The 18,398-nt window shown below is 39.1% G+C and overlaps 1 protein-coding gene and 3 non-coding genes across 4 annotated transcripts; all 4 read right to left on the bottom strand.

Moving 5' to 3' along the window:
- Positions 1–134: 134 nt before the first annotated feature.
- On the bottom strand, positions 135–2,459 carry LOC107618985 (large ribosomal subunit protein eL18). The gene is made up of 5 exons (XM_016321183.3): positions 2,321–2,459; positions 2,128–2,217; positions 906–1,034; positions 616–798; positions 135–499 (listed from the first exon to the last, which is right to left on the bottom strand). The coding sequence occupies exons 1-5, from the start codon at positions 2,321–2,323 to the stop codon at positions 341–343; spliced, it is 564 nt and encodes a 187-aa protein (XP_016176669.1). The 5' UTR covers positions 2,324–2,459; the 3' UTR covers positions 135–340.
- On the bottom strand, positions 1,236–1,319 carry LOC148544335 (small nucleolar RNA snoR53Y). Its single transcript, XR_015901797.1, has one exon. It is a non-coding gene; the product is annotated as a small nucleolar RNA snoR53Y (small nucleolar RNA).
- LOC148544336 (small nucleolar RNA snoR53Y) lies at positions 1,693–1,778 on the bottom strand. The gene has a single exon (XR_015901799.1). It is a non-coding gene; the product is annotated as a small nucleolar RNA snoR53Y (small nucleolar RNA).
- On the bottom strand, positions 1,946–2,049 carry LOC148544337 (small nucleolar RNA snoR69Y). Its single transcript, XR_015901319.1, has one exon. It is a non-coding gene; the product is annotated as a small nucleolar RNA snoR69Y (small nucleolar RNA).
- Positions 2,460–18,398: the final 15,939 nt, after the last annotated feature.

Genomic DNA, 18,398 nt, shown 5'->3' on the forward strand with positions numbered 1-18,398 from the left:
AAGCAAAATTTGAATATAAAAAGTTTTACTACCTCCGTCACCTAATTCGCCAAAAAAATATGAATGAATGCTTTGTTTTCATGGGTTCCCAAACATGCTCCAAGTTAGTATGTCAACGTTTAGTTACGTCTGAATTCCAAACTCTCAACATCAAAACTTAGTTGATAGTAAGCATACGTTACACTTCAAGAGAGAGGAAGGCGAGAAACAAAAAAATCATCATAAGTTAAGAACGTAAACAACAACTTGAACACTCTTATCACTGTCTATGATATTGGAAAAATATGAATGTCAAAAATAATAGCACAAGTAGAGAAATAGGGATAGAAAGATCATCATATCAAACCCTAAACCCTCTGCTGTTCCTCCTTCCTCTAGCCTTCTCAAACTTCCTTCCCTTTGATCGCACATAAGGCTTGGTGTGGCTGTGTGGCACACCAGGTGCGGGACCAAAGTGCTTCACGGCTTCTCGAGCATTCTTCGGGCCTCTAAGAAGGACCTGCTTCCAAGAATTTTAGATTAAAAATTGACATTCATAAAAGTGATACGTGTTAGATATGCGACAAATTCGACAAAATATAATGACGATTGGCATAGAACAGTATCCACACATACCGTGTTCTGTCCAAGAGGGGCCCTAAGAGCCAACTGATCGAATGTAATGCATTCACCACCAGCCTTCTCTATTCTTGCACGAGCAGTCTCAGTAAACCTGAGTGCGGTAACTTTCAAGGGTGGAACATCATATACACGAATATCATCAGTTATAGTCCCAACCACCACTGCAATCTTACCTTCCTGCATGAATTAATTCGATAATTAAATCAATCCACAATAACACCACAAAAGTACGTATAAAACCAAATAATAATAATAATAATAATAATAATAATAATAATACACACCTTCCCCTTGGTATACTTAATCAGCCTTGACAAAGATAGTGGAGGCTTGTTAACCTTGCTCATGAACAAGCGCTTCAATATTACAGCATTGAAGTTGCTGTTAGTTCTCCTCACAAGGAACCGGTAAAGCTGATCATGTAACAACCACCATCAAAAATAAATCAATGCATTTAACAATATCAAGAAAGTACGAAAACCACAGATCCAAATAATAAATAATATTGTACTAAAGATATAAGAGCAAAATACACTAATATAGCACATAACATCTGGTTCTGAAACTAGTTATCTCCCAAATGCATGACTAACAGCGAAATAATGTAAAGGACTGGCTCCCTCAGTAAAATAAACTGAATGTCTTAATCATCTGATATCAGCATTAGCATGGTATTGGAAAAGGGCATCACAGGGAACCTATTTCTCCTTTACAAGAACAAAATTCTCATCGATAGCTTAGTTAACAGGTTCAAGTAACAACAAAGTGGCTTAGGGTCAGCCAAATATAGTTGAAACACAAGAAACAGACATATTTCGATCATGCAGAAAATCTGCCCTACCATTACCAAAACAATGCATACTACAAAGCGAAGTATTGCAGTTTCACCAAGATTAGAGTTACTGATAAGACATTTTTAAATAACCAGTGTTAAAATGGATTTAAAATTATTTAATCTCTGAAAAGTATGCATGGAACCATACCAATATTGCTTGTGAAAGAGTGTATCAAAAACGATTATTTTACTTTCACATTGCAAATGATACATACAATGAAATAGAGAGCAGAACTAGTTCCCTCAGTACAATAAACCAAATCTCAATCATATAGCTTCAGGTATACATTAGCATGATATAACAAAATGCATCATTGGGAACCTTTTCTCCTCTACAAGGACAACATTTTCATTAACATCCTACCTCAACAAAAAATCAAAGCGCACTTTAGGGATACAAACATAACTAAAACACACAAAAGGACTATAAAAAACATCAGTGCTAAATTGGATTTAAAATCATTCATCACCAATAAAAAAGACATGAGTTTTAGGGCTCAGACAAATGTGTGGAAAGATATATTCCCAGACCTAACGAATTTTCGAAGGTCTCATAATGAGCTGGGATCACATTTATCATCATCGTCACGAAAATAAAACACAATAGCAAATTGAAAATAAAAAATTAACAAAAGATAAAAGGCATATGCGAAAATGAACAGGTAAGTTACCTTGACCAAGAGCTTAAGGTAGATATCATTGGACTTTGGTGCTGTTCTTTTGGTCTTCTTGCTCTTACCTCCAGCCTTCAGATCGATCCCCTGTAAGTGTGTGTTCAATTCAAAATGAAGATTGGGTCAGAAAATGTGACAGATAAAACGGAAAAGAATAAACAAATTGCAGTAGAAGAGAAAGAGAAAGAACCATGGGTGCTTCGGGAGATGGAGGAGCTGCTGCTGCTGCGACTGAAGGATTTAAGATGGAGTTAGGGTTTTCGAGTTGCCTTTTGTGCTCTCTTGATGGAGGGATGAAATGGGCCAGGCTTCACTTTTGGATTCAATTTATTGGGCTATCCTCAAACTAAAGAAAAATGAAAGCATGACCTATTTGTGGTTTTGGGCAAGGGATGGCAACAGGGCTCTGTCCTCCCCGTTCGCAATAGCAAAGAAACGTCAATTCCTTTGATTAAAGTTAAACTAGGTGTTCATAGGTCGGGTGAAATTGAATTTGATGTGATTTAGATTTGGCCTAAAATATATATTGGGCTTATTTGTTAGATCCGAACTCGATTCTAGACCCAATGAAACCTACACATTTTCGGACCACGATTATATAGGATAAAAACCGGGCCGTTAACATTACTTTCTTGTAAGCTAGCATGTAAAAATATACAAATTTTTAAAACTCCAACCATTATTTGACATGGTAAAATTCATTTAGAATTAACAAGAACCAACCATTCCCTAAAATTAAAGCATAACCACAATCAATACTAATATTGTCTAATAACACAAAATATTTAAATCAATACAAATAATATAATATTATACATTAGTCTAAAGTCCTATGCATTTTAAACATAAAACATTAATTTATAGTCTTATAATGACTAATAACACAAAATATTAAGGTTTACAATATTTAAATTCCACATAAGAATAGTCATCATCCATCACCAATAATACAAAATATTAATTGTGTATGATGACCGGACCCGCGGGTCGAGTTCGGGTGACCCGAGCTATGGCCCGGACCTGACCCAAAATAATGATCGGGTCTATTTTTGAGATCCTTACCCGATTCTAGACCTAGTGAAATCACACCAAATTAACCCCTAAAAGGTTCGAGACCGGGTCGAGTCATGAACACCCCTAAATTAAACATATAATTAAGTGGAGACTGGAGAGTGATAATTTTTGTGAAATCTAAATCTATTTAATCATAAAAATATTATTTATAAAATAAAATTAATCATTTAAAATCAGCCACCAACCATCATATATTTTTGTATAAATATATATATAGTTTATTTTATTTTTAATATGTATTTTATATTTTCAATATGTATTCTATACTAATAACTAATTTAATAGTTAATTTTAGTATACACTTAGTATAGATTTATCTATCTATCTATTTTATATATAATAGAAAAATAGTGTATGGTTATATAGGGCTGCGTTTGTTTTCAAAGACAGGATACTGAGATAGGGACACAAAGACACAAAATTGTATTTGTCAGAGGAGATATGGACATAGACAATGTGTCCAGAGACACTGAATTAGTGTATTTTGTGTCCATCCTAACAGGAAGGACACGAAGACACTAACAAGAGACACAACTTATTTTGCATTTTTTCTATCATTATTCTTGTTATTTTTTATAATTATATTTTTTATTATTATATTTTTCGTCTTAATTTTTTGAATGAAAAAAATGAGAATAAATTAGATGTTCATAATTTGTTCTAATTTATCACCAAATAGGATACAAGAATACAAAATTTTGTATCTCTATCTTTTATGTCTTGTTCTCAGTATCTTGTCTTGTCTTATTTTCAAAAATAAATGCAGCCTAGTTGACCAGTATAATATCTCTATATTTGGCAAAAATTAAAATTCAATGCATAACAAGTAACACTTAAAAAAAATTTAAAAAAAATCACTTTTTAAACTTTACATATAGTCCCTCTTGATAAAAGAAGGAGCTCTAGAATTGTGTCTACAGTCTTTTTTTTTTTTTGTTTTATATTCAAATAAAATTTATTATATGAGAATTTTTTTTTGAAAAAAAAAATTGAGAAAGTTTTAATCTTTTTCTCAAGATTTCAAATCTATCATTTGAATCTCTCATTTATCCTCATTTCTCTTATTTTATTTTAACTAACAACTAAAAAAAGTCACAACTTCTCATTATAAATTTTAACTATTGTACATTTTTTTCTTGTATCTTATGATCTTCATTCTTTTATCTCTCAAGCAACCTAGAGAGTGAATCACTCCACTTCTCGCATAATAAATTAGTAACTAATAAATTATTATTCGGCAATGATCCTTCTATGCAGAAAAGCGTTGATTTAGGTAGTTGGAGCTCCAAGAAAAATGACAAAAGGAACCATTTAGAACAATTCATGATAATTTTCTTGTTATTTATCTATTTGTCTATCTATTAATATATAATAGGAGTGTAGTAGTGATTTTTGCTTGACAGGTGGGTCATCTTTGCTCGACAAGTGTATCTCCCAATTAAATGACAATTGGCAACCTAAGAAAACAAAATAAAATGGGCCAATGCATAGAGTAATAGACCAACCCAGCAGATACTCAAAGAAATAGATTTTTGTGATTCAAATAATTGAAATAATAGTATAAAAGGTAGTGGAACTTTTTCTCACTAATTTCTTGATACACTCATTGTTGGATAGAGTAGAGGCTGGAATAAACAAAAAATAGTCCATTTTTATCAGACCTGTATAAAGATGTCTAAAGGATATGATATGCTAATGGATGTGAATGCCAAGAAACTTGAAAGAAAATTTAAGGTGTGTATTGTTCATATATGGAAAAATCCAAACAGGTACAACCAAAAGGAACTTAATAGTATAGAGATGGTGCTTCAAGATATTAAGACAAGCTCTTTCATTTTATTTACTTTCATTTTTTTTATTGATAAATGAGAAATTTATACAAAATGATTTTTTTTTTCAGGGAGGGAGGATCTAAGCTTCAATCCATAAAGGTTTTCAAGAAGTGGAGGAATTGTTTTTAGGAGTTTAAAATGTACACTATGAGTAACTTCATAGTTGTGGACAAGATGGAGAAAATTAAAATAACACTACATCAGTGGACTTTAAATTTCTCCCACAGAAAGTTGTTGTTTGACACGAGCCCCAAGGGTGTATTGGTAAAGATTTTTTTTCCAATAAGGTCGCGTTGCAAGTATAGCTCTACCAACAACAATCATCGGGGGTCAAATTTAGAAGAGAGATCTGGTTGTCACAAGTTCAACCCCAATAGAAATAACCGAAGTATTCAAACCTCGGGTCGTCTCACAAGCAATGGGCAAACATGTGCTTCAATATTGGTTAGAAATCCGGGGTTGTGAGTTATGAGCATGAAAATAAATGGGAATCTTAACAAGCAAGTAATCTTAAAATGCAACAACTAGTTCAATTAACTAAGCAAAACATGAGCAACTTCAATGAATAAACAACATTCCACTTAATTCTATTATAACCCAAACAAGTAACTACAACTAAAGCAATTAGTTGAGAAAATTGAATTTTAAATATGAATAATAAAAGCAACTCTTGGCTAGGCTTGGGAATTGGGGCCACCATCCTTGTCTAACAACTATATCTTGACAATTATGAGGAACCAAGCTCATTAAGTCTACTCTCAAAGTCTTAAGTACGTGATATCTACTCCTAGACTTGAAGTACGTCAAATGGCCTTGATCACATCAACCCATAAGTCCCAACCTACCTACTAATTAGATTAGTAGTGGGTTGGCGTCAATGAGTATCAAATTGACCACCTAGAGCTCCAAAATCATCAAATCCATTAGACCCAATGACTCAAGTTTACCCAATTCCCTTAACCTAGGCCAAGAGTAAAGAAGACTACTCCATAATCAAAATAAACAATTCATCAAACACTTGGTAAGCATCAACAAAAGACATGTTCAAAATAGCAATTAAATTGAAATCTACAAGTACCCACTAAGAATTATCAACATATGATCATCCAAACAACAAAGCTAAACATAGAAATCATCAATGTAACATCAACAAGTCAAGATTCACAACATTCATGAAATGGGTATAAAATGACAATTGACAAGAATTCATAAACTATCACAAGATATAAGTAAAATTGTAACAAGGAATTCAAATTGAATAATTAAAACTAGTAATTAACAAGATTCAAGTCACAAATCAACAAGGGAAGATCAAATTAAAACTAGATCTAGAGAGGAACAAGGGTTTCTCCCTCTAGAATAACACAAGAACCAAAAACTAACTAAAAATTATGTCCTAGTGTAAAATGAGTATTCCCCCTTTCTCCCTAGCATCCTTGGGTCTTTTCCATGCAGAAACAGCTTGAAATTGGGCCTAATGAGCCTCAGAAATCGCCAGGCACGATTTTCTTTAATGAGGTCACGTGCAGCTTTCCACGCGTGCGCGCCAAGTACGCGTGCGCGTCGATAGAGATTTTCTGATCCGCGCGGATGCGTCCATCCTTGCACGCCGCTTCCAGCCAATCCCGTCCACGCGTGCGCGTGGAGTGTGCAAGCGCGCCGATGCTGCTTTTCCCAAGATTTCAATTCTTCATGTTCCTCCCTTTTTGTACATGCTTCCTCCCTCTCTTCTAAGTCATTCCTACCTTATAATCCCTGAAATTACTCAACAAATACATCACGGCATCGAATGACAATAGAAGAGAATTAAAATATGACAATTTTAAGGCAAAATAAGCATGTTTTCCATCATGGAGCAATATTGGGAGTTGAACACAAAATCATGCATTTCTTGTGAATAAGTGTGAGAAATATTGATAAAATCTCCCAAAATAAGCACAAGATAAACCACAAAATTGGGGTTTATCAAATCTCCCCACACTTAAACCAAGCATGTCCTCATACTTAAAATAAAAAGACCAAAGATCATGATGACAAAGGGTTTATGAAATGCAAACTACCTAAGTGGATGCATGCAACTAATGTAAAATCATCTACCTACTTGGTCAAGAGTAAATCTATCCTCCGAGAATACCACTAAATTGAATACCACTAAAGAGTGCATATGACTTGCTAAACGAACGCTTGTGAAAGCCGGGAACAAGCATTGAGCATCGAACCCTCACCGGAAGTGTATCCGCTCTATTCGCTCAAGTGTATAGGGTTCGTCACTCAATCTTCTCCTAATCATGCTTTCCAAGATTTGTCTTTCATCTAACAATCAACAGTTACTCGATGCATGCTTACAAGTATCATGAGGTCTTATTCATGGGTTATAACGGGGCTAGGGTGAAGGTAAGGATGTATATGGTCAAGTGGGCTTAAAATTTGAGTCCTTGATCAACCTAGGATCTACTAGACACATAGAACAACCTATAAAACTACAATACATTACCTAGCTACCCTTGAGTTTTCTCTTTTTGCACACTCATATGTTCTTTTCAATTCACACCCATATGCATTGTTTTTATTACTTTATCTTGGGGCATTTTTATCCCCTTTCATTGCTTTCTTTCTTTCTCTTTTTTTTTTTAATATTCCCTTTTCTTGAGATTTCTTTGTGAACCAAAATTTCAATGCATACAGTTTAATCATTCAACACATGAGTATGTTCCCAAATCCTAGAATTTTCAATTATACTACAATTACACACCTATATATCTGCCCGAATTTTCCAAGTATACCCTCCTATTTGAATGATACACATCCTAACTTACCTAAGCTAATCAAGGATTCAAATTTAGGAACATTCATGGTCTTTCACTTAGGGTTGTTGATGTGCTCTTTTCAAGAACAAAAGGAGTTTATCATAGGCTCAAAATTGGTTAGCAATGGTAGATAAAAGGGTTAAGGCCATTTGGGAAAAGTGACTATTGAAATGATGGCCTCAATCATGTAAATGCATTCATACACAAAGCAATGGACATATAGAATCAGACAAAGTAAGGATCACAATCATAGAGAGAGAGATATGCACACAAGAATGGAAATAATGGTTAGAAGATGTAACCATGCAATAGGCTCAAAACTTTCATGCTTGTGTTCTTAGCTCAATCACTATGTTCCAAAATAAATTCTTAAAGCAAGTTTACTGCAAAATTTTTTTTCAGAATTTTGGTTTGGTAGGTCACCCAAAACACAGTTTCTTGGAAAGGAAGTTATTGTTTTGACCAAGTAACTCTATAGAAACTAACTATCATGCAAATGGTATTTACAAGCAAAACTAACTACACATGCAATATATTAACTTCTAAGCAAAAGATAAATCCATGGGTATTGAGGGGAAGAGAGTGTTACCCATGGAGATCGGTCGAACGACCTCCCCACACTTTAGAAATTAGCACGGTCCTCTGTGCTACGAATAATACGCAAGGGACGGTCGGGACCGGAACTTTCACTATCCCCTTCATCAGAGTTTCCATCACTTGGGTTTGAGGTGGATGTGAACATTTCGGGTTCCTCCATGCTAGGGGTAACACAACGCAGAAGCTTCTTGATGTAAGTATATCGGCGGTGGTTGCGCCGCTCATATCTATCAAGCTTCCGGTGAAGATCTTCTATCCTTTGATGTGTGGATCTCAGTGGTGGTGATGATGAGCTAGAAGGAAAAAGAAGTGGCGGGGCCATGTCGAGGCTTGGTTTGTTCATGGGAAGGTGTAGGTATTTTCCGCTTGGGACCACATCGCCCTTAGCTGGAACTATAATCTTCTTATCCTTGGCTTCCCAAGAAACACCCGCAGTAGCAACTAAGTCAGATACCAATGCTGGAAATGACAAATTACCCTGGTTATGAACTTGACTCATCGCTTTCTTGACAAGAGGTAGAATGTTCACCGGCTTCTCCGTGAGAACACACCAAACAAGTAAGGCGAGGTCTGCCATGAGAGACGACTTGTGGGTGCTAGGTAGCACATAATGAGATAGGATCTGGGCCCAAGCTCTAGCTTCCACAGTGAGGAAGCGAGCGTCAATAGACTTTGGCCTCATCCGTAGTCGACCATGAATCCAAGATGCCTCTGGTTCAGCAATGACTCGGAGAATCGAGTCCCAATTGAATCCATACTTCTCTCGCTGACGTAAGACTTCTTGGTAGCCATCCATGTCACTTGGCACTGGTAGAACATTAAGCACTTGTTGAATAGCCTCTTCTGAAACTGAGACTTGCTTCCGGCGCATGTACACCGATTGAAGAGAGGGAAGATGGTAGTTGGTGTAGAATTCCTCCACCCAAGAGAGGTTGATTTCCCTTGGTTTCCTCAAAAGAAACTCCCATCCTCGCTGTTCAATGTGGGGTAAAATATAAGGAGCAACCTTGTCCGGCGGAGCGAGTAGATGCTTAGGATGATAGTTCCTTACAGCTATAGAAGGAAACATAAGTTCACAGAAGCGGTTGGGGAACCTTGAAGAATCTTTCGCCGGTTTGCCCTTGTCATTCTCATCAAGAGGAGCGGGTGTCTTCCCTTTCTTAGATAGGGGTTTGGCTCCTAATGAAGAGCGCGTCTTAGAGTTTGACTTTTGGGGTGCCCTTTTTGCGGCTGTTTTCCTTGGAGCTATCTCCTTGCCTTTTCTGGTGGCCATCCTAAAAAGGAGGAGAAGGAAGGAAAACATTAAACCCAAGAATCAATTTAGCGAAAACATGCAAGTGACTTGTGGTGCCCATGATGAATGTAAAAGCAAGGGTCATAACACTTGGCATGGGATGCAAGAGGAAGTAAAGCATGCAATGGCATGAGAAGAGTGGTCTTAAGCATCCATAATAAAGAGCAAGTCATGTTCAATTAATACCTAATTGGCAAGTATCAACTTTAAGCACACAAATTAGACTCAATGCATTTAAGAGAAAGCAAGTGAATGAGGAAGGAGCACCAATTAAAAAGTATATGGCTAAATGGAGCCAAAATGGTATATGTGCATTTCCTCGAACACTTGACGTGCAATAATCAAGCAATGAGCAATTATGAGATACTAAACCAGTTCAAAGCCCAAAATAGAACATCAATCATCACATAAACATCACACAACGGCAAAGGTTAGAGAAAGAATGACAAAAGATCTACTAATGAAAATTAAGCTCAAATTCAACATCCATGGAGAAATAAGGAAAAAGAAAAAATAAGCAGACAAAGAGTAAGAAACATCATCATGCAAGTAAAAGAGAAACTAAGTAAAGCAATAAGAAGCATCTAATTAAAAGAAACAATGCAAGGAAAAATGGAAGTAAAGGAATGAAAGAAGCAAAACCTTGATGAGTATGAAAGAACAAGGTTGAATCTTCTTTTGTGAAGATGAGAGAGAAAATAGGAGAAGTGTAGTGCTACCGGAAAAGAGTGGTTGTCACCGGTGAGTGGCCAGAGACAGTGGTGGTGGATTGTGGAAGAAGAAGAAGAGAAGGGAAATGATGGATGAAAAGAAAAATAAACTAAAGGGAAGAAATGGTTGAGAGAAAGAAAAACAGGGCAGGGCGCGAAGGTATTAAACTGACTCGCGCAACCGGCACGCACGCGCAAGGTGCGCTGACGCGTCGGTGAGGGTGCTAGCAGATGGCGCGTGCGCGTCAGTAGCGCGCGCGCGCGAGAGAGGTTGTGCCTCAGGCACAAAAGTGGCACAAAGTTGGCTCAAGTCTCTGGTTTTTGTACCAGAGTGAATCAGTGAAGCAGGCGCGCGAGCACGCACCTTGCGCGGACGCGTGCTGGAGGTGTTTTGCAACTGGTGCGGACGCGTATTACGCGCGGACACGTGGGTTTTGGCACAAGGTTGGCCCAATTGTGGCACAACTCTCTGGTTTTTGTACCAGAGAGTCCACATATCTCCCTCGGCGCGCGCGCGCACCGTGCGCTGGCGCGTCGATGGTTGAATTGCCAGGGTGCGCGCAGGCGGCATGTACGCAGACGCATGGATGCCTGGCACAAGTTGGGCATGAAGTGGGCATAACTCTCGGGTTTTTGGCCCAAGAGTGGAATTTCGCTACCGGCACGTGCGTGCATTGTGCGCTGGCGCGTCGGTGCTCTTCTTCAAAGAAAAATTTTGTTTTCTTTATCCTTTTCACATCCTATCTACATGAACATCCTATCTATCCAACAAAAGCAACAAAGCTAGCATTCCTATGCACTCTATCAATCATCAAAAGATCACAAAATTCATAAGAAACTAAGAATACAAATAAGATGGTATAAACAAGGAAGATCTTACCACGGTGGGGTGCCTCCCACCAAGCACTTTTCTTTAACGTCCTTAAGTTGGACGGTCATTTTCTTAAGCTTCCTCTCTCCTTGGTGCATCCTCCAATATGTATACCTCTAGCTCTCTTGGGGGCTTGCAACCATGATACTTCTTCACTCTATGTCCATTCACCTTGAAAGTTGCTTCACTCTTGGGATCAAACAATTCCACCACTCCGTAGGGCTTTATCTCCTTCACCTTGAAAGGTCCTTCCCATCTAGAGCGGAGCTTGCCAGGCATAAATCGGAGCCTTGAGTTGTAGAGGAGGACCTCATCACCTTCTTGAAAGTCCTTCTTCCAGATGTGATGGTCATGGAATGCTTTGGTCTTTTCCTTGTAGATTCGGGCATTCTCATACGACTCGTTTCTCAAACATTCAAGCTCCTCTAGTTGTAGCTTCCTAGCTTCACCCGCCTTGGCTAGATCCATGTTGCACTGCTTTACCGCCCAATAGGCTCGATGCTCAATCTCTACCGGAAGGTGGCATGCCTTACCATAGACGATCCGGAAAGGACTCATTCCTATCAGAGTCTTGTAGGCCGTTCTATACGCCCATAATGCATCTCCTAACCGGAGGCTCCAATCCTTTCTTTACGGATTGACCACTTTCTCCAAGATACTCTTGATTCCCTGGTTGGACACTTCCGCTTGTCCATTTGTTTGCGGATGATAAGTAGTGGCAACCTTATGAGATACTTCATAGCGCTTGAGCAATGCTTCTACCTTCCTGTTACAAAAGTGGGATCCTTGGTCGCTCACGATTGCTCGTGGCGACCCATAACGGCATACAATGTGATTCCTTATGAAAGAAACAACGGCATTGGCATCATCAAGGCGGGTAGGTATGGCCTTTACCCACTTTGACACGTAGTCAACCGCTAACAGAATATACAGATACCCACTAGAGTTGGGAAACGGTCCCATAAAGTCAATGCCCTATACATCAAATATCTCACAGAACAACATAGGTTGCTGAGGCATTTCATCCCTTTGGGATGCGTTTCCTAACTTCTGACACTGATGGCAAGACACACATATCCGGTTAGCATCCTTGAATAAGGTTGGCCACCAGAATCCACAATCCAACACTTTTTTAGCGGTCCTTTATGGGCCAAAGTGGCCACCATATTCGGACGAATGACAAGCTTCAAGAATTGGTTGGAATTCGGATTCCGGGACGCATCTTCGAATTACTTGGTCCACGCCCCTCTTCCACAAGTGAGGGTCATCCCAAATATAGTATTTGAAATCACTCCTTAACTTGTCCCTTTGGTTTTTCGAAAAGTTGGGAGGGAAGATTCTTGCAACCAAGTAGTTCGCCATTGGGGCAAACCAAGGAGAGCTATTCGACACAGCATGCAAACTATCCAATGGGAATGAGTCATTGATCGGAAATGGATCAGTTTTTAAATTCTCAATGTGGCTTAAATGATCCGCAACTAGGTTTTGAGATCCACTCCGGTCCCTAATCTCAATGTCAAATTCTTGCAAAAGCAAGATCCAACGTATGAGTCTAGGTTTTGACTCATTCTTTGTCAATAAGTACTTTAAAGCTGCATGATCCGTGTATACCACTATCTTTGAACCTAGCAAATAAGATCTGAACTTATCTAAAGTATGAACAATAGCTAGAAGTTCTTTTTTAGTAGTGGTATAGTTGGATTGTGCTGCATCTAGTGTCTTAGAAGAGTAAGCAATGACATAAGGGAGTTTACCATCGCGCTGTGCAAGCGCGGCACCCACAGCATGGTTTGACGCATCGCACATTATCTCAAATGGCAATATCCAGTTGGGGCCTCGCACAATTGGTGTCGTGGTAAGGACTCTCTTTAGCTCTTCAAAAGCTTTTACACATTCACTGTCAAACTCAAAATCCACATCTTTTTGGAGTAGGCGCGACAATGGCAAAGCAATCTTGCTGAAGTCCTTGATAAAGCGCCTATAGAATCCTGCATGTCCCAAAAACGAGCGGACCTCCCTCACGGATGAGGGGTGAGGCAAAGTAGTAATAACATCGACCTTGGCCGGGTCCACAGAAATGCCTTCATGAGATACTACATGTCCTAACACTATACCTTGTTGTATCATAAAGTGACATTTTTCAAAATTTAAGACAAGGTTAGTGTCAACACATCTAGCCAGGACCTTGGCCAGGCTCTCTAAACAAAAATCGAATGAAGTACCATAAACGCTGAAGTCGTCTATAAAAACTTCCAGGCAATTCTCCATTAGATCGGAGAAGACACTCGTCATGCACCGCTGAAAAGTGGCGGGTGCATTACATAGCCCAAATGGCATCCTTTTATAGGAAAAGGTGCCAAATGGACAAGTAAATGTGGTCTTCTCCTGATCTTCAGGAGTAATATGTATTTGGAAATAGCCAGTAAATCCATCAAGAAAACAGTAGTGAGATTTACCTGCCAAACGGTCTAGCATCTGATCGATGAAGGGTAAGGGGTAATGGTCTTTTTGTGTGGCGGCGTTCAATCTTCTGTAGTCAATACATACTCGCCACGTATTTTAGACTCTTTTAGTGACCAATTCACCGTAATCCTTCTTGACCGTTGTGATGCCCGACTTCTTGGGAACAACTTGAACCGGGCTCACTCACTCATTGTCAGAAATTGGGTATATTATATCCGCATCCAGTAATCGGGTGACCTTTTTCTTCACTACATAAAGGATGGTTGGGTTGAGCCTCCTTTGCGGTTGCCTAACCGGCTTGGCTCCATCTTGGAGAAATATCCTATGCATGCACTTGTGGGGGTCAATTCCCACAATATCCGCTAGGCTCCATCCTATTGCTTTCTTGTACTTTCTTAGAAAATCTAGGAGCTTTCCCTCTTCTTCACTTGAGAGCTCACTAGCAATAATGACCGGAAACCTTTGGTTGTCCTCTAAGAAAGCATATTTCAAATGAGATGGAAGGGGCTTCAGTTCACTTTTTATCTCAAGATGAGGTTCCTTTTCATCAAGCTCATGGGATTCATTCTTGACAACTTCCTCATGTTCATCTTCTTGATCATCCGTCTCTTCAACAATGGGGTAGCACAACTTGTCATGGTCTTCTTCTTGCACTTTCGCTACCACTTCATCAATTACATCACATCGGAGCATGGAATGTTCTTCGGGAGGATGTTTCATGGCTTCCTCTAAATTGAACTTGATAGTCTTGTCTCCAACCCCAAAGGAATATACACCGGTGAAGGCATCTAACTTGAATTTGGAGGTTTTGAGAAAGGGTCTACCAAGTAGAACGGAGGATGAGCTTCTACTTTCTGCTGGAGGCATTTCAAGGATGTAAAAGTCAACCGGAAAAACCAAATCCTTAATTGCCACGAGTACATCTTCCGCTATCCCCATCACTGTGATCACACTTTTATCAGCTAAGGCAAACCTCGCCGCCGACTTCTTCAATGGAGCTAAATTCAACCGCACATAAATAGAAAGCGGCATGATGCTAACACAGGCTCCCAAGTCACACATACAATCATGAAAGGTGTATCCGCCAATACAACAAGACACTAAGCACGGTCCAGGGTCACCACATTTTCTTGGAATAGGTTCCATCAAGGAAGAAATTGAACTACCCAAGGATAATGTTTCCAATTCTCCTATCCTATCCTTGTGTGTACACAAGTCTTTCAAAAATTTTGCATACTTTAGAATTTGTTGAATAGCATCAAGGAGTGGTATGGTTACCTCAACCTTTTGGAACACTTGAAGCATGTTCAAATCAAACTCCGGTGTTTTCTTTGCCTTTTCACCATGGAAGGAAATGGAATAGGAACGGACTCATCCACTATGGCTTTCCTCTTGGGTTCCTTGAGGTTTACTCCTTCTTCCTCATGCCTTTTGTCTACCACCTCTTCTTCATGTGGAGCTTCAACAACTACCTCTTCCTCATGAATTTCTCCCATGACCCTTGGAGGTATCTCTTCTAATGTAGTCCCCGACCGTAGAGTGATGGCGTTAAGACCGCCTCTTGGATTTGGTTAGGGTAGGGATGGAAGGTTAGAAGAACTTGAGGGTTGGTTAGTGTTGTTATTGGGGTTTGGTGGTTGGTTTGACATGTTCATCTTTGAAAGCAAGTTGGTGAGGTTAGCCAATTGGGTGCTCAAGGCATCAAATTGAGCCTTGTTGCTCTCATCTCGTTTTTCCATAGCGGCTCTAAGCTCTTCAACTTGATTGTTGGAAGATGGAGGAGTTTGGTTTTGGTTTTGTTGTCTATGGTGTGGTGCTTGGTACTTGGTGTAGTTGTTTTGGTTTTGGTTGGAGTGGCTTTGGTTGGCTTGGTAGTTGGTGTTGTTGTGGTGGTATTGGGATGAAGATTGGTGTTGTGATGAGAAGGAGAGTTGTTCCATCTTTGGTTTTGATTGCTTCCTTACGCATTATCCCTCCACCCTTGATGTTGATTACCACCTTGATGGTAATTGTTTTGACCTTGAGAAGGGTAGGGTGGACGGTTGTTGTAATTCACATTGGCTACCACAAGGGCATGTTCCTCTTGAATTTGATGGCATTGGTCGGTGTAATGTGTGGTGCTAGAGCACAAACCACAAATTCTAGGAGGGCCTTCAAGTTGAGCAACCGGAGGTGGGGCTTGGACGGCTTTGATGGAGTAGTATTCCTTTTGATCCCTTTGGATTTGTGTAAGGATGGTGGTCATATCCCCAAGTGCTTTGTTTAGACTTGATTCGGAAGGGGATGGTTCAACTACACCCTTGAGAGGATTACTTCTCACTCTTGTGTGTTGTGTAGATTCGGCAATATCCTTTATCAAATTCCAAGCTTCTCCCTCCGTCTTGTTTTTCGAAAAGGAACCACCATTAGAAGCGGTGAGCAATCTTCTATCCTCCGTACAAAGACCTCCGGTAAAGTAGCTAATGAGCAAGTTAGTGGGCATTCCGTGGTGTGGACATGACTCCAATAGCCTCTTGAACCGAGACCAATACTCGTACAAACTCTCTTGGTCTCTTTGCATTATGCCCGAAATCTCTTTCCGGATGTAGTCGGTCTTCTCCGATGGAAAGAATTTATCAAGAAACTCTCTTCTCAAGAAATCCCAATTAGTCACAATCTCATCCGGTAGCGAATAGAACCATGTTTTTGCTTGCGCTTCAAGAGAGAATGGGAAGGCAAAAACCATGATAGCTACCTCATCGGCTCCATGCCTTCGAGCCGTAGAACAAGCAACTTGAAAATCCTTCAAATGTCGGATGGGGTCTTGACCCGGCAACCCATGATACTTAGAAAGTAGATGTATCAAGCTACTCTTCAACTCAAAGTTCGGATCAAGGTTAGGATACCTTGCTTGCAACGGTTGAAGTATGATATCCGGAGCTCCTTGCTCATGCAAAATGATCCGGCGTTGCTCCGCCATGTGTGGCTCACCTGTAGGATGCAAAGATGTATTAGTAGTGCCAACAGAAGAATAGGAAGTAACGGACTCCAAGTCACTCTCGGTAACGTCTAGTGATTCGGTATTTTCCTCAAGAGAGACCGAAGTACTAGGCGTGTAATTCAACTGCCGTCTACCTTGCCGAGTGTGTAACAAAGTTCTTTCGATCTCGGGATCAAAATTGGCTAAGCTAGAATTCGGTTGAGACCGAGTCATTAAACTTGAAAGTCATAGCACAAATGTAAAAGAAATCTAAACTTTGGCTAAGTATTGAAAGAAGTAAACTATCTACAATATTCACATAACCAATATCAAGGCATATGTTGCAACTATTCCCCGGCAACGGCGCCAAAAATTTGACACGAGCCCCAAGGGTGTATTGGTAAAGAATTTTTTTCCAATAAGGTCGCGTTGCAAGTATAGCTCTACCAACAACAATCCTCGGGGGTCAAATTTAGAAGAGAGATCTGGTTGTCACAAGTTCAACCCCAATAGAAATAACCGAAGTATTCAAACCTCGGGTCGTCTCACAAGGAATGGGCAAACATGTGCTTCAACATTGGTTAGAAATCGGGGTTGTGAGTTATGAGCATGAAAATAAATGGGAATCTTAACAAGCAAGTAATCTTAAAATGCAACAACTAGTTCAATTAACTAAGCAAAACATGAGCAACTTCAATGAATAAACAACATTCCACTTAATTCTATTATAACCCAAACAAGTAACTACAACTAAAGCAATTAGTTGAGGAAATTGAATTTTAAATATGAATAATAAAAGCAACTCTTGGCTAGGCTTGGGAATTGGGGCCACCATCCTTGTCTAACAACTATATCTTGACAATTATGAGGAACCAAGCTCATTAAGTCTACTCTCAAAGTCTTAAGTACGTGATATCTACTCCTAGACTTGAAGTACGTCAAATGGCCTTGATCACATCAACCCATAAGTCCCAACCTACCTACTAATTAGATTAGTAGTGGGTTGGCGTCAATGAGTATCAAATTGACCACCTAGGGCTCCCAAATCATCAAATCCATTAGACCCAATGACTCAAGTTTATCCAATTCCCTTGACCTAGGCCAAGAGTAAAGAAGACTACTCCATAATCAAAGTAAACAATTCATCAAACACTTGGTAAGCATTAACAAAAGACATATTCAAAATAGCAATTAAATTGAAATCTACAAGTACCCACTAAGAATTATCAACATATGATCATCCAAACAACAAAGCTAAACATAGAAATCATCAATGTAACATCAACAAGTCAAGATTCACAACATTCATGAAATGGGTATAAAATGACAATTGACAAGAATTCATAAACAATCACAAGATATAAGCAAAATTGTAACAAGGAATTCAAATTGAATAATTAAAACTAGTAATTAACAAGATCCAAGTCACAAATCAACAAGAGAAGATCAAATTAAAACTAGATCTAGAGAGGAACAAGGGTTTCTCCCTCTAGAATAACACAAGAATCAAAAACTAACTAATAATTATGTCCTAGTGTAAAATGAGTGATCCCCCTTTCTCCCTAGCATCTTTGGGTCTTTTCCATGCAGAAACAACTTGAAATTGGGCCTAATGAGCCTTAGAAATCGCCAGGCACGATTTTCTTTAATGAGGTCACGTG

The sequence above is a fragment of the Arachis ipaensis genome, chromosome B9 (genome assembly GCF_059453495.1).
Source record: "Arachis ipaensis isolate K30076 ecotype BB chromosome B9, ASM5945349v1, whole genome shotgun sequence".
In the NCBI taxonomy this organism is placed as follows: Eukaryota; Viridiplantae; Streptophyta; class Magnoliopsida; order Fabales; family Fabaceae; genus Arachis; species Arachis ipaensis.

What these genes read in the sequence shown, in the direction of transcription:
- LOC107618985 (XM_016321183.3), bottom strand. An exon ending in TTAAGTATACCAAGGGGAAG is followed by an intron (nt 799 to 905) that starts GTGTGTATTATT and finishes TAATTCATGCAG; the next exon opens with GAAGGTAAGATTGCAGTGGT. An exon ending in CCCCTCTTGGACAGAACACG is followed by an intron (nt 500 to 615) that starts GTATGTGTGGAT and finishes TCTTGGAAGCAG; the next exon opens with GTCCTTCTTAGAGGCCCGAA.